This window comes from Lepisma saccharinum, chromosome 22, assembly GCF_977018435.1.
Source record: "Lepisma saccharinum chromosome 22, izLepSacc3.1, whole genome shotgun sequence".
Taxonomy (NCBI): domain Eukaryota; kingdom Metazoa; phylum Arthropoda; class Insecta; order Zygentoma; family Lepismatidae; genus Lepisma; species Lepisma saccharinum.
The window spans coordinates 7,165,755-7,183,050 of NC_139250.1; the positions used below are offsets into that span (position 1 = coordinate 7,165,755).

The window sequence follows — 17,296 nt, forward strand, 5'->3', positions numbered from 1 at the left end:
TTCCCCATCCACCATATTCTCCAGATCTGGCCCCCAGTGAATTTTTCCTGTTTGCAGACCTTAAAAGAATGTTCGCTGGAAAGAAATTTAGCACTGATGAAGAGGTAATCGCCGAAACTGAGGCCTATTTTGAGGCTAAAGAGACATCGTACTATAAAAATGGCATCGAAAAATTGTATGACCGCTATAATCATTGTATCGCCCTCGAAGGCAACTATATTGAATAATAAAATCGAATTTTGTCAAAAAAATATTTTTTACTATGTTAGCCTACGAACTTTCCAGCCCAACTGTTATTAGTAGAGTTTGGAATACCTAAGAAGCTTGTTAGTGTCATAAAAGTATGCACCAGTGAAACAGAAAGTAAAATTCGTGTGGGTATTAATTTGTCTGACAAATTTACAATTCATGATGGGCTAAAACAAGGAGATGCATTATCTCCATTGCTCTTTAATTTTGCTTTAGAATATGCTGTTAGGAAGGTAAAAGAAACTAACGAAGGACTAAAATTAAGTGGTGTGACTCAGCTGTTAGCATATGCAGATGATGTAGACTTACTGGGGGACGATGTAAATACAATCAAGGATAATGCTAAAATATTTTTCAAAGCAGCTAAAGAGATAGGTTTGGAAGTTAACAAAGAGAAAACTAAATATATACTTACAGGCCGAAACCAAGTGTTAAATAATAAACAAAATCTAATTAATGATAACAACTCGTTTGAACCAGTTTCCAAATTCAAGTATTTAGGAGTAATACTAACAAATGAAAATGATATTAAAGAGGAAATAAAAAGCAGGCTTAATTCAGGAAATGCATGTTACTTTTCTCTTCATAAACTTTTGTCTTCTCGTTTAATATCTAAGAAACTAAAAGTTAAAATATACAAAACAGTAATTTTACCTGTAATATTATATGGATGCGAAACTTTGTCCCTTACATTGAAAGAGGAACATAAATTGAGAGTATTTGAAAATAAGATCCTTAGGAAAATATTTGGACCTAAAAGGGATGAGGAGACAGGTGAGTGGAGAAGGTTACATAATTTAGAACTACATAATTTGTATTCATGTCCAGATATTATTAGAATGATTAAATCAAGAAGACGTAGGTGGGCAGGCTATGATGCACGAATGGGAGAGGAAAGAAGAGTTTACAGGTTCTTGTTGGAAAACCTGATGTAAGAGACCAGTAGGAAGGCCAAGACGAAGATGGAGGAATAAAGTTGAGATGGACCTAAAGGAAATCGGTAGGGATGGAAAAGAGTATATAGATCTTGCTCAGGATAGGGACAGATGGAAGGCCTGTGTTGCTGCAGCCATGAACCTTCGGGTTCAAGAAGGCTAGAGTGTTAGTTAGTTAGTGTTATATATTACCTTCTTGCATTTCATAGATAAATCCTTGTTCCATATTAATTTTCAAACACTTTGATATAGTCCACCACCCATTTGTCCTCTTCTGTTTACCTCCTCATCTATTCTTCCACTTCTCTCAATTATGCTTCCTTGATATTTGAAGCTCTCCCTCCACTACTCTCAACTCTTCTGTGCCCATCTTTATTCTTGGTTCCTTTCTGGCTCTGTTTCTTCTTATTAGAACCTCGCTCTTTTCTGCACTGAATTTCATTCATGCTCTTCTGATTTCCTCATTCCAACTATCAAGCTGTCTCTGTACTTCTTCTTCCCTGTTTCCCCATATTACTAAGTCATCAGTGAACAACAGGGCCTTCATCTCTTCCTCTATCTTCTTCCCCACCTCTTCGTTAATTGCATCCATTGTAATTATGAAGAGCAGTGGGGAAAGAGCACTTCCCTGTTTTAGTCCATTACTTATACTGAACCACTCTGTTCTTCCCACTGGTGTCTTTTTTTTTTTTTTTTTTTTTGGCTGGTTCTAAAAGTTCACCAGCTGCTCAGCCATCCCTGGTATGGAATGGAAACTTGCCAAAACACTGGATCTTTTACTGTTTGGGCTATGCTAGTGGTAAAGTTATACCTCCTCTTAATGTTGTATGCATGGATGGCTGGTGGTTTAGGCTATTTGTTATTAGCTTCTTGAAATAGAGCAGGTAACAAATTTTAAATATTTGGAAAGACATATTTCACATATTTCGAACACCAAAAAAGATGTTGATTTATTTGCTTTATTTTACCTCGCTTTTTGTACCACTTTTGGCTAATTATAGAAAAGGAAAGTTAAAAATTGTACTTACGTATGTGAGTATAGTGCTCTTTTTGTAGAACGACGTTTCAGAGATTGACTATCTCTTTCCTCAGGTTCGTATAAAAACTAAGTACTTGGCATAGTACTGCGTCAAAAATGTAATATGAGGATTGTGGTTAAGGGTTGGTTAGGGTACATTTAAAATATTAAGTTTTTGCTATTAGAAGTACGTAAAAACCAAGCCGTTCCCTAATAAAACTTGTACAGTAGACCTATTCACAGGTAAAAAAGTTAAAATTCTAAAAAACCTGCATAAATCACAATGCAACCTGCAGGTTTGGCCTTTCCTACCCAACTGTGCTTATCTATCCACATGAAGGTCAATTCTCAACGAATATTTCCCCTCCCCTTAATTTTCTCGTTTCCCCTTATTACGTCACAAATCCAACGTGAATTCACGTTCCTCTCTTGTAGCTTATACTTAGGAGTAATATTAACAAATGAAAATTATATTAAAGAGGAAATAAAAAGTAGGCTTAATTCAGGAAATGCATGTTACTTCTCTCTTCATAAACTTTTGTCTTCTCGTTTAATATCTAAGAATCTAAAAGTTAAAATATACAAAACAGTAATTTTGCCTGTAGTATTATATGGGTGTGAAACTTGGTCCCTTACATTAAAAGAGGAACGTAAATTGAGAGTATTTGAAAATAAAATCCTTAGGAAAATCTTTGGACCTAAAAGGGATGCGGAGACAAGTGAGTGGAGAAGGTTACATAATTTAGAACTACATAATTTGTATTCATGTCCAGATATTATTAGAATAATTAAATCAAGAAGACTTAAATGGGCAGGCCATGTGGCACGAATGGGAGAGGAAAGAGGAGTTTACAAGGTTCTTGTTGGGAAACCTGATGGTAAGAGACCTGTTGGAAGGCCAAGACGAAGATGGAGGGACAACGTTGAGATGGACCTAAAGGAAATCGGTAGGGATGGAAAAGAGTATATAGATCTTGCTCAAGATAGGGACAGATGGAAGGCCTGTGTTGCTGCAGCCATGAACCTTCGGGTTTAAGAAGGCTAGAGAGTTAGTTAGTTAGTCTCTTGTAGCTTGCATAACTTCCGGAGTGACGTGGAAACCGATATTGGGTTCAATCTTCCAGGCTTTATCCCATTTTTTGAGGAAATTGATCCACCCTTCTTCCAAATTTCCATCGTCCCTATTAAGATTACTCTCCCCCCCCCTACAAATACTCGCTGTTTCATACACGTTTCTTCCTAATTTCCTCCCCTCTTTTCTGATTACCTCTTTTTTTGCGATTCTATGCCCACTTTCCAAAATATGTTCTGAGAGACCCGTTTTGGGAACTTTTTCCCTTATGTCCTTTTCATGCTCGCTCCATCTTTTACCCATATTTCGGCCCGTCTGTCCTATGTACTCCTTCCCGCATTGGCATTCTATTCGATAAACCCCCTTCTGTTTTTCCGGTATTTCCCTAGTTGTCTTTCCTTTCTTATAATCGGTGAAGTATTTTTCTACATTCTTTGGTGCTTTCATCCCCCAAACGATTCCAAAATCTCTCGTTATTTTTCCGATTTTTTCCGATACGGATTGATGGTAAGGGATGCCAACGTACTTTACCCTCCTATTTTCGATTTTTTCCCCTTCTTTTTGATCCCCTTCTTTCCTAATAATTTTCCGTGCTCTCTCCGCTATCCATTTCTCTATTTGTGTATCCATTTTTTAATCCTGTTTTTCTTATCCACCGAATTTCGTTGTCTTTTTCTTTTTCATTATTGCATAGTCTACCGGCCCTAATAAAAAAGTTAAGGAATACGTTTTTCTTTGTTATTTCGGGGTGCGCCGATTCCTTGTTAATATATAAGTTCCCCGATAGGGGTTTATGATGTACTCCTGTTCTAATCCTATTCCCTTCTTTCAAGATACTAAGATCCAGGAAATTGATTTTTCCATCGCTTAAGTTTTCCCTAGTGAAGTTTATTCTTTCGTCTTGTTTTTCTAATTCTTCAAAAACCTTGTTCAGTGCTACCCCCTTTCCTATAATCAAGATATCATCAACGTATCTCCCATAATATTTAATACACATTCCTGTTTTTTCCAAAGCTGCCTTCTCAATGAAGTGCATAAAAATGCTCGCTACTATACCCGAAATGGGGTTTCCCATTGCCAAGTCTTCTTTTTGTCTATAAATACTGTCATTGACATAGAAAAAGTTATATTCCGTTACAAGGTTATACCATCGTACATATTCCCAAGCAGTTAGGATGTCTATTCCTTTTTCTAACAGCCACCTTAGTAAACAATCTCCCGCCCGCCCCCTCGGTACACTTGGGTATAAGTTAACAACATCAAAACTACTTATTGTATCCTCGTCATCAATTTCCAGATTTTCTATAAATTCTTTAACTTCTACGGCATTCCTAACGCTATATTGGGTGTTCTCATTTACCTTCCTTATTCTTTTTACCAGCAATTTTGCTAGCCCATATCCAGGATGTTCGTATGTTGGTATAATAGGTCTAAGTGGTATGCCTTGTTTGTGTGTCTTAGGTATTCCAAAAGCAATTGGTATGTTGCCAACTTTAATTTCCTTAATAAGGATTTTCTTTTCGCTTGTGCCCAATGTAATGCTTGTCTCTACCCCTTTTTTGATCTCTCTTCTAATCTTATTAATAGGGTCTTTCTCTATTTTCTCAAAATCGTTACCTTTAAAGCTATCTTCTAATTTTTGGTGATATTCCTCTCTGTCCATGATAACCATCTTGTTTTCTTTATCAGACCTAATTAGAAATACGTTATTCGCCTTCACCCATTTTCTTACATTTTTTAAATCGCGTCTTAGGTTTTCGTTTACTTTCTCTTTCCGTGTTCTATCTCCCCCTTTCATGTTCGTTTCCTTTTTAATTTCTTTTTGCAAGTGTTGTTCTACAATATTACGTATCCTTTGTCTAACCTCAGTTTTATCCTCCCTTTCGTCAATAGTTGTTACGATCGTTTCTGCTGCTATTATGAATTCCTCTTTTTCAAGTTTCTCTACCCCTATTGCAAATTTCTGCCCCTTGTTCATAATCCTAATCAACTCTTTAGGTGGTTCGTGGGTGGTTAAATTTAAAATGTTCTCATTATTTCCCCACTCCTCTGTTTTTTGTTTCTTATTCTCTAGATTATCCTTCCTATTCAATTTTGATGAATGAATAATTGATGTATTAATAATGATCAATTATTCATTCATCAAAATTGAATAGGAAGGATAATCTAGAGAATAAGAAACAAAAAACAGAGGAGTGGGGAAATAATGAGAACATTTTAAATTTAACCACCCACGAACCACCTAAAGAGTTGATTAGGATTATGAACAAGGGGCAGAAATTTGCAATAGGGGTAGAGAAACTTGAAAAAGAGGAATTCATAATAGCAGCAGAAACGATCGTAACAACTATTGACGAAAGGGAGGATAAAACTGAGGTTAGACAAAGGATACGTAATATTGTAGAACAACACTTGCAAAAAGAAATTAAAAAGGAAACGAACATGAAAGGGGGAGATAGAACACGGAAAGAGAAAGTAAACGAAAACCTAAGACGCGATTTAAAAAATGTAAGAAAATGGGTGAAGGCGAATAACGTATTTCTAATTAGGTCTGATAAAGAAAACAAGATGGTTATCATGGACAGAGAGGAATATCACCAAAAATTAGAAGATAGCTTTAAAGGTAACGATTTTGAGAAAATAGAGAAAGACCCTATTAATAAGATTAGAAGAGAGATCAAAAAAGGGGTAGAGACAAGCATTACATTGGGCACAAGCGAAAAGAAAATCCTTATTAAGGAAATTAAAGTTGGCAACATACCAATTGCTTTTGGAATACCTAAGACACACAAACAAGGCATACCACTTAGACCTATTATACCAACATACGAACATCCTGGATATGGGCTAGCAAAATTGCTGGTAAAAAGAATAAGGAAGGTAAATGAGAACACCCAATATAGCGTTAGGAATGCCGTAGAAGTTAAAGAATTTATAGAAAATCTGGAAATTGATGACGAGGATACAATAAGTAGTTTTGATGTTGTTAACTTATACCCAAGTGTACCGAGGGGGCGGGCGGGAGATTGTTTACTAAGGTGGCTGTTAGAAAAAGGAATAGACATCCTAACTGCTTGGGAATATGTACGATGGTATAACCTTGTAACGGAATATAACTTTTTCTATGTCAATGACAGTATTTATAGACAAAAAGAAGGCTTGGCAATGGGAAACCCCATTTCGGGTATAGTAGCGAGCATTTTTATGCACTTCATTGAGAAGGCAGCTTTGGAAAAAACAGGAATGTGTATTAAATATTATGGGAGATACGTTGATGATATCTTGATTATAGGAAAGGGGGTAGCACTGAACAAGGTTTTTGAAGAATTAGAAAAACAAGACGAAAGAATAAACTTCACTAGGGAAAACTTAAGCGATGGAAAAATCAATTTCCTGGATCTTAGTATCTTGAAAGAAGGGAATAGGATTAGAACAGGAGTACATCATAAACCCCTATCGGGGAACTTATATATTAACAAGGAATCGGCGCACCCCGAAATAACAAAGAAAAACGTATTCCTTAACTTTTTTATTAGGGCCGGTAGACTATGCAATAATGAAAAAGAAAAAGACAACGAAATTCGGTGGATAAGAAAAACAGGATTAAAAAATGGATACACAAATAGAGAAATGGATAAGATAGCGGAGAGAGCACGGAAAATTATTAGGAAAGAAGGGGATCAAAAAGAAGGGGAAAAAATCGAAAATAGGAGGGTAAAGTACGTTGGCATCCCTTACCATCAATCCGTATCGGAAAAAATCGGAAAAATAACGAGAGATTTTGGAATCGTTTGCGGGATGAAAGCACCAAAGAATGTAGAAAAATACTTCACCGATTATAAGAAAGGAAAGACAACTAGGGAAATACCGGAAAAACAGAAGGGGGTTTATCGAATAGAATGCCAATGCGGGAAGGAGTACATAGGACAGACGGGCCGAAATATGGGTAAAAGATGGAGCGAGCATGAAAAGGACATAAGGGAAAAAGTTCCCAAAACGGGTCTCTCAGAACATATTTTGGAAAGTGGGCATAGAATCGCAAAAAAAGAGGTAATCAGAAAAGAGGGGAGGAAATTAGGAAGAAACGTGTATGAAACAGCGAGTATTTGTAGGGGGGGGGGAGAGTAATCTTAATAGGGACGATGGAAATTTGGAAGAAGGGTGGATCAATTTCCTCAAAAAATGGGATAAAGCCTGGAAGATTGAACCCAATATCGGTTTCCACGTCACTCCGGAAGTTATGCAAGCTACAAGAGAGGAACGTGAATTCACGTTGGATTTGTGACGTAATAAGGGGAAACGAGAAAATTAAGGGGAGGGGAAATATTCGTTGAGAATTGACCTTCATGTGGATAGATAAGCACAGTTGGGTAGGAAAGGCCAAACCTGCAGGTTGCATTGTGATTTATGCAGGTTTTTTAGAATTTTAACTTTTTTACCTGTGAATAGGTCTACTGTACAAGTTTTATTAGGGAACGGCTTGGTTTTTATGTACTTCTAATAGCAAAAACTTAATATTTTAAATGTACCCTAACCAACCCTTAACCACAATCCTCATATTACATTTTTGACGCAGTACTATGCCAAGTACTTAGTTTTTATACGAACCTGAGGAAAGAGATAGTCAATCTCTGAAACGTCGTTCTACAATAAGAGCACTATACTCACATACGTAAGTACAATTTTTAACTTTCCTTTTCTATATTCTGGATTTGTGAGTAACACGCGACAAACCTATATTTGGCTAATTTTTGATGATATGATGAAATTGATGAATGGACACTCACAAACATCCATACCCAGGCTGGGATTCGAACCTAGGACCCTAGGCATCGTAGCAAAAGGTGTTGATAAAAATTTAATAATAAATAGATAAATTGGAATTTTGAAAAACAAATGAGAAAATAAATTCAAATTACATACCATAATTTCAAAACTGGCTCTTTTATATGGTAGTGGTTATTGGACTATAATAAATTGTTCACAAATGAGATTTTTGCAGTCTTTAAGTGGATTAACCTTACGAGACAAAATTAGAAGTGAAGAAATCCGAAATAAATGGAAGGTCGAAGCATTGGTGGAAGAAATTTAAAAATATCTGAATGTGGACGAGATTCCTTAACTCATAGTATTCTTCCCTCCTCTTTTCTTTGTATTTCTTGCTTCTTCTTTCATCCTTCCTTTTTCTTATCCTTGCCACTCTTTCTAACACTCCTTTCCATTCTTAGTTTATCTTCAGTCCCCCATTCCACTTCCTCACTAGCCCTCTCTTCTCCCTCCCTATCCACCTAGCCTCATCCTATTCTATGTCATGTCCTGTGTCTCTTGTGTGTTTCAATATCTCATTTCTGTCTCTCTTTAGTCTTACATCATCCACATGTTGCTTCAGAGGGTGCATTCTGAGTATTTTCAGCCAAAATCATAAATGCTCACATGAAATTACTCTAGCTTTGCAGAGTACAGTCTTTCTCCTCATTTCTATCACTCGGTATCCATACATGGAAGAATTTATTTGTGTTATGTGAATTGATATGGTGGGATGTATGTGGGTAATTGGATGCATAAGACAGTACTCGAAAAATTCAGCCTTAAAACCTGACTCACAAAGTAAACTTTCTACAAGGTGATTGTTATTTACATCATCCACTTTTGAATGGATAGTACTGCCAAAACAATAGATTTAGCATTATACAGCATTATGCATAACGCTGTTCAGTCAGTATGTAGTCATGTGGATGCTGTTGCCAATACACTCCTGCCATCTGCTTCACTGCAGAAGCAAGCAGGAAAGCTCTGGTGCAACAGCAGGGGGAAAGCCAAATCATTTGGCCCTGTCAACAGCCAATGGCACACTTCGGCATTGGTCATGCTTGATTTTTCACAGACACATCCCTGTAGTGCTCTGAGGTCGGAAGGCAACATAGTTATGTCTCTTACCCTATTAAAAAGTATTATGTGCATCAGCACTTTTTACTATTTATGCCTGTCACAGTATTGAGACCCAGGAAGATAGATAGATGATAGAAACCCACACAGCTTCACTTCTTGGAATCTAGGGGAAAGTGACAATCAATTTGTCCTTTGCATCATTTCTGATGACATGGGCGCCACCAGGAATTTTCACAGGAGGGGGCAAACTCAGGGAGAAGCAGGTACGTTTCATTTGTGAAACACTAAACACAAAGCTAAATATATGAACACATTATAAAAATATGAGCACTTACCACTTCCTTCACTTGTAGAGGACAATACAACACCGTTATTCCCAGAAAAAAACTGGAAATGCCTCAACTCTCTGGCAAATAAGTCAATCAATCTAGAATGAAAGTTTGGATCACTTTGCACTTTTAGTCTGTGAATGCTTAACGTACACAATCCTGTAAGTCGATCATGCGACATGACAGATTTTAACCATGTCTTCACGCATCGCATTGTGCTGAATGATCTCTCGATAGAGCCAGTGAGAGAGGTTTTGTTGGTACCACTTCAATGTGCTCACAAATTTGTTGAACTCTGCATATTTGCTGTCAGCATTTCCCTCGTCTTGCAGAATCAAAACCAAATTTTCAGGACAAAGCCAGGGAGGGGCAAATCTCCCCCTGGCCCTTATGTGGCGGCACCATTGCCTGATGAGCACTTGACCTTTACCTTTGCTAACACATATCATAAGGAATGAAGTTTAGAATAATATTACAAATTATGATCAACTTGCAGAGACATTGGATAGATACATGAGTGCCAAGTATAACTCTATTTTATTTATAAATTTATGTAGAACGCCCTTTTGCCAGGCAGTGACAAGACAAGCATGACATGCTACAAAGGCAGAGGTCCCATGTTCTGACCGTGTATCCATCCATCAGTTTTTCATCTATCCTCATAATCACAATTAACCCGGAAGGTAGAAAAGCAACATGAGGCTTGTTTTAATGCTCTAGAGGGACCACAAATAAAAAAAAACCTTCAGTGAAAAATCTCGGCACACCTTCCCCTTCTTCCATTCAACTTGGGCCATAAGAAAGCATGATCCACTCCTCACCTCCCCTCCATGCAGGAGTATGGTGCACAGGAGTCACGGGTCTGTGCAGGCTTTTTTTTTTACTTGTGGTTCCACTATACTTTATGTTCATTTAGGCTAACGGGGAGTAGACCTACAGTTTCAAGTGTGACCTGAAATTTGTGCCTCTCAGCGATCAACCCTGGAAACCCTTTGATTGCAAGACAAGAGCATAAGCCACTACGCTATCGGGATGACCCATGAAATATAATAAAGAAACTAGTCGTACATTTAATTCATTAATGTCACATTTAGTAAAACCTGTGTGGTTTTACTTAAAAGATGATGCTGAAAGTTGATTATTTTATTTTATCTATGGTGCGATCCAATTATGCTTGTTCTAGGAATGCTGGCATGGACTTTTCTTAACATACAGGGTGAGTCAAAAGGAAGATGATTACAAAAGACGAAAGGGTGGAGGTGATTTTCCTGAGTAGCCACCATGGTCTCCAGACCTTACACCAATGGATTTTTTTCCTCTTGGGTCATTTAAAGGTGCTCGTCTACTCAGTTAAGATGCAGAACATCCAGCATCTGATGGAATGCAATGTGCAGCCATGATTATGCTGGACGTTCTTCAAAAGGTTCTGGAAAACTGGAAATGTCGCGTGCACGGTGCACACATTGAAGATATACTATAAATCCCTATGTAGCCTGACTTTTGACTCACCCTGCACTGTAAATACTCTATTCTATGCTTTCTGGTACATATCATATTTTCTTTCAGCTGTGGTCCAATCTTTGGTGCTGGAGCAGATCTGTTCATAGCCAGCAACTGCAATACCAACATGGACAGCTACTCCAACTTGCCGCACTCTTACGATGGAGACAATGCCTCGTGCAGCATACTCATGGGGGACTACAACTTCACGGTCATCGATTACGAAGTTTTCACGCCAGTTGGAAAATGAATGACAAGGGAATGTGTGACTTACTAAAGTATGTGGTGGTGGTTATTAGTGACATTGTATGTGGAGACCTCAGGTTTTCTAGAGCTGAGAAAAGACTTATGGTTGTTATTTTGTATCAAGTAAGTTTACTTTGTGAATGCATATTTATTATTGTTCTGTAATAACAATGAAAATTAATGCACTCATATTTTGTTGCAAAGAATTTGTTTACAATGTGGATATTTGTTAATGGCACATCCAAGATATACTTATTAAGGTTCAGCCATTAACTCTACACTGATAGACTGCTACAAATATGTTGACAATTCATGAATATTTTACTTCAACATTGGACTGAAAATAAGCTGAATTCATTAACATACTAAAATGAAGTACTCGTGTATCTGCAAAACTGTTTTTTATGAAACTCTACTAAATTTTGGTGACCACCACCAAGAATCCCAGAAGATGGGGGCAGTGGCCTCCGAAATTAATAGATCTTCATAAAAAAAACATTTTTGCATCTTCTTTCCTCAAATCATGAAATTGAATACAAGTTAGAAATTTTTATGTGGAAATTGTAAAGTGTAATGAAAAATTTCGAGAAGTATGACATTATCATTTATCTATTATACTGGTTTTCATGTTGAATAGGGGCATGAACAAGTTGTGTGCACCAAGGAGAATTGTCATGTAGACAACTTTAGATCACTAATTTACATTGAAACAATATTTTTTTAAAACTGTCTGCTTAATCAGACTTTGTTGTCTTAATGGTTTCATTCTACGTAATTATCTTCATATCTTATTGTTAGTGATAACCTAAATATGAAATTCTATGGCACTATGTATGAGCATAAGCATGTAATGTCATGAAATACATACATCAAATGACAAAGTAGAAATGCTGTATATATTGTTGAACTAACATTATATTTCACTGCATAAATGTTTCTGTTGCTAATTTATCTTGTTTGGCTATGGTTTTGGTGCTGTCCATTATGGATATAGTCAGGAAATTTTAACCAAAAGTAATAAGTATGTGTACCAGGAGACAAAATGACAGACATTTTCAGGAAAATTTCAATATATATTCCCTGTCTTAACCGATAGAAAAGAATCGTATTTAGAAATTCATTTTCATAGCAGTGTTACTTGAATTTTCTTTAATTTATTTCTTATAAAACTAACAATGTAGGAAACTGAAATATGTTATGAGGTACAGAAATAACTGATAGGGAAAAGGATTGGCTACTTTCATCCATGTATGTTGACTTCTCTACCAGGTGTATTCAGTTAAGGGGAAGAGGGACAATTTCGCACTAGTTGTGCATTTATTTCAATATCGTCAGAATGGGCACTGCTACTAAAAAAAACCTTTACTATACAAGAGTATGAATTTCTCTCAATGTTGCAAGTGGAAGCAGTTTTTTAAGGTGATTATAAAGTTAGGCACGATGTTTGAAAAATATGATCAATAAGAATTTACAGAATCCCATGTATTCCTTATGGGAAATCAACTTCAAGTTACGGTTAATCAAATGGTAGTTTCGACTTTTCCTACGACTAAGACATTACTCAACGTGTCCTTTTTCCGTCCATGTACTTTTCTACATCATTGGATGTTTGATATTCCCGAGAGGAAGAATGAAATTATGCTTGCACAAGCATAATACATTTTCCCTTGCCTCCTCCAGCCATCCTGGCAGTGTTGCCAAACCTGATGTGCATAAAGAGCTAAATTTCACCTTAAATGAAGCTTAGAAAAGTAGCTGCGGAGGAAAAGGGGGGGGGGGTGATGCAGCCAATATAATAATATCGCGTCACATGCAAAATGTATACTCAAGGCAAAGGTTGGTCTATGTGGGCTGGAGGCAGTGATAGCATCATAGTGGGGCAGAGAACAGTTCACAGCCAAACGAGTGCACGAAAGAACCAGATCTGGCTCCAAAAGAGCTAAGTTGGCAACAGTGCTTTCCAGCTTCCTCTGAGAGAAGGACTTTGGGGAAATTTTCCCTCATCCCCTTAATATGGTATAGCAGAGAAAGTTCATGTCTTACCTTCCCTATGTTGATATTTCTGTCTGTCTGTCATTGCCTCCTGCTTGGCCTTTTAGTAAACTTGCACAGCTTTAGCTAAACCAATCATGGGGATCATTCCAAAACGTGAAGCTCTTTCTGTTCTTGAGCAATAACTAGAAATAATAAAGAATGTTCACATTATTGTTGGTTGAAAGGGCATTTTAAATGAAAGTATAAAGATAGCATAAATATGGTTATAAATTAGTTTTTTTTTTTTTATTTTTTTTATTTTATTTTAGAGAAGAAGAAGTATTACGTCTCTCTCTCTCCCCGCCTGGCAAGTCAAAAGACCTACATCTTAAAAATGAAGTCTATTTATTGACTTGCAGAAAATTTGAGGAGGAGTGTGACATTCTTCTCTCCAAAGTTTCGCACAGTAATCTCAGATAACAGAATATTACTGGCCAAGTTCCAAACTTCTGCGATAAAGCAATAAAGCAAGATAGGCTCAATCCAAGGTTTTTATATCTATGACTCAACTACACCCTTATAAAGAGAATGGTATTTCATTCTTTAAAATAACAACCTGCTCAGAAAGCTAAATACAAATTAGACAATATATCTAAAGTATTGAGAGTTACCTCCTCCTTTTTGTAGTGTTATTGGTGAACATTTTAAAATGAAAAACGAAAATATGTAAGAAAAGTATTATTATTATGTACCTTGAAATAATGGTGCATTTGCCACTATCCTATGCAAATAGTTTTAAATTTCAACCCTTTTTTTACTTCCAATTTGTCTAGTTGTATTATAGTTAGGCCCTTTTTTATACATATATATTTTATAAGTTGCTGTTGCATTTTTACATTGTTTGTAACATTTTATATATACATTTAACATTGATTTTAAAAAGGCACCATGTTGTATGAAATTTACGTCTGTAATTATTATAGTATGATCTCATGGTATGTGCAAGATAAAGTGCGGTTGTATTTTTACAAAGCAATAAATATTTTCTCCAAAAAAAAATGTTCTTTATTTGTAAACGCACGTGGGTAACTAAACTTGAAGATGGTTTCATTCTAACGTAGTACATTGGCCTAAGTAGTACTGCAGTTTGCTTCTACATACAACATTTTGTTAATGTTGGTCAAACAGCACCTTGGACAAAAGTGCTGTATAAATTGTGGCAGTATAATGCGAGTGTACACATGCTAGATAATGACAGTAATGAAAACTTGCTACATGAGAATTTGATAATATAGCATAAAAAAGGGAAGACATAAATGAAGATGCAGCCCTCATCTTCAAGGTACATTAATAAACTGATGTCATCTATTGCTATGAATTGGACTACATTCTGCACACTTTCATGGAGGTTCTTCTTAGTGGAATGGTTTCGAAGCAAATTAAAACCTGCAAACATGAATTGCGTTTAAAGTAAGTCTTGAAGTTTTCCTGGTGACAAATGAATAAATTCGCTTGGAAAAGGTTCCAGAATTGACCTGGTCGATAGCCAGAGAGAATTTATTCATGAATTGTGATGTTTTCCATGTAACAACATTTTTTTTCGTAGCAGCGACATGCAACAGAAGTGGAGTATATCTTCAGCATTATTTCCAATATACCATGCGTCCATTTCGATCTGCAGCCGAGAGATCGGGAGAAGCGTGGCGGGCGGCACTGACGGAGATGCCGACATTTGTGGCCTGAAATGCCCGCTTATTTTTATGGACATATGCAGACATTTATATAAATATTGCAAAACGAGCACTAACCTGTGTTATAAGAGTATGGTTTTAATTTTAGTAGCTTAGTGACTGTATGTGCCGATGATTTTGACACGCCCACCTCTTGTGAAACACGGCGTAGAGGTTTGTTTGGAGAACGTTCTAACGCTGCACCAATATCATCGAGTTTTGCTTTGGTTAGAATCCGTCGTTTTTGCTTAGGTGTTTTAAAATTTAACGATACAGTTTCTCGTAATTTAAGGACAAGATATCTAACCGTATCTCTGTGTGGAGTTGAAACGCATGGGAATTTCTGTACAAATTACCTACACACGTCTCTACATGAGTTTGTTTTCACGTAGGTACGTGTCATACATAAAAAATCTTTGTTCTAACGTGAATCTTGCGGCTGGCATTCCAATCGTCTCACTGACACGTCACACATACACACTACAATAACACAAACAAGTAACTGCAAGTAACCAAGAATAACACTCTTGCGCACAGTACGAAATTAACACGCTCTTGGTTTACATTGCTCGCCACTATATTTACAACTCTGTCTTCATCTAGTCGCGAAGGAACAAAAAACTCGAGCTCGGATATTTCGGATTGCGAGGAACGGTTTTGACTGCAGTGTAATCCTGATACAGTGTTGCACATTCGAAACCTCCAAACGATTCCCATCGCCACAAAACTATTTCAAGGATATAAACTTAAGCAGGACGTTACTGATCAAAACCATGATTAAAATGCTTTTTTATCTGTGGCTCTTAACATCGTTTCTATAGCGTATTTATTTGTGTATATAAGAGCAGAACTTGGATGAATTACAGAAGAACTTTTGCGTGTTATAACACAGGTTAGTGATCGTTTTGCAATATTTATATAAATGTCTGCATATGTCTATAAAAATAAGCGGGCATTACAGGCCGCAAATGTCGGCTTCTCCGTCAGCGCCGCCCGCCACGCTTCTCCCGATCTCTCGGCTGCAGATCGAAATGGATGCACGGTACTAAAACCATCGGGTGGTGTAGGAGAAACTCCATTCTACAAAAGAAATCACACATTCAATTATATGTCTACGTGATATCAACTCTTGGTATCAGCGGCACATTACGGCTGTGGAGTATACATTTGGCATTGTTCGCAATACACTAATATCTTGTACTAAACATTTCCCACTTTATACTTTAGAAGGTGATTTCAACTTTTGATATGAAGAGCACATAACTGGCAAGGAGTAAGGCCTTCAGAAGAAGGGTGGAACATGTTCCTTTTTGACAGATTTACGAGCAGATATTACTGGAGTAGTGATGAAACTCATAAGTTTTACAATATGTAAATTACGAAGAAAAAAAAATATTGGACCTTATAACAAACATTAACCACTCGCACCACAGTCAGCTGCTTTAATCACTACGGTACACCAACATGTTTGGTGCATGTGGACTTATTTTTTTTTCAAGCATAAACTATGGGGAGGAAATTGTTCCCTGGTATCTTTATGAACATTTACTGTCTCTTCAGTAATAAGCGAAATGCTCATTTAAGAACGAATAACATGAAGGTTGAGCACGGAGTACCCTCAGAAGCCACCAGATGGCTTCAGTGTAGTGAAGATACACACTACCGCTGTTATGTGCTCCTGATACCAAGAGCCAAAATCGCTGCCTTTGATGGAACTTTTACGTTAAACCAGCATTTTTCGCTCGATTTTGACGATTCGTATCAGGAAATCATAAGAGCCGTAGAGTGTACACTAATGTCATCTGGTGGTACCTAGTCAACTCCGTGCTACAAACTCGAAACATTTCGATATTTTCCATGCGATTTCGAGTTGACCATATCAGGAGCACATAACTGCATAGGATAATACTCCACTACCACCAGTGCGATATTCACCTTATAGATGGATGTACGAGTAGATATCGGGGGAAATAAAGCATAGAATGCTGGAGGAACCAAAAGAGATTCCTTGTAAACAATGTTAACACACAATTGCTACAATACACGCTTTTCTAATGTTCGTTATTTCATATCCATTCTCCTGTTAACTCAAATACGCGAACTAAACGCTCATATAAGGAGAAGGTTGGTGGTGTAGTGCTCTTCATTGTTGACTATGAAACTGACGACCTAGGTTAGAGACTCGTGCATAACCAATTTTTTCCCCAAGGACGTGATTCAGGAAAGGAAAATACTTAAAAATTTGAACAGCTTGAGCTAATTTATCTGCGTATTTTCTTGTTCTTGGGTGGAGTCGTCATGTCAACGCAGTTTCACGACGTCCAAATGGCTGAAAAATATATAATGGACTCTAC

General features: G+C 37.0%; 1 protein-coding gene across 3 annotated transcripts in view; it reads left to right on the forward strand.

Annotated features, from left to right (window-relative positions):
• The window catches only part of LOC146005011 (serine-enriched protein), a 197,245-nt gene extending 184,270 nt beyond the window's left edge, over window positions 1–12,975 (forward strand). For all 3 annotated transcript variants that reach the window (XM_083144130.1, XM_083144132.1, XM_083144131.1), the window contains exon 10: window positions 11,059–12,975. In XM_083144130.1, the coding sequence (XP_083000256.1) occupies window positions 11,059–11,242 (184 nt within the window). In that variant the 3' untranslated portion in view covers window positions 11,243–12,975. The remainder of the gene's footprint in view (window positions 1–11,058) is intronic.
• The last annotated feature ends 4,321 nt before the right edge of the window (window positions 12,976–17,296 follow it).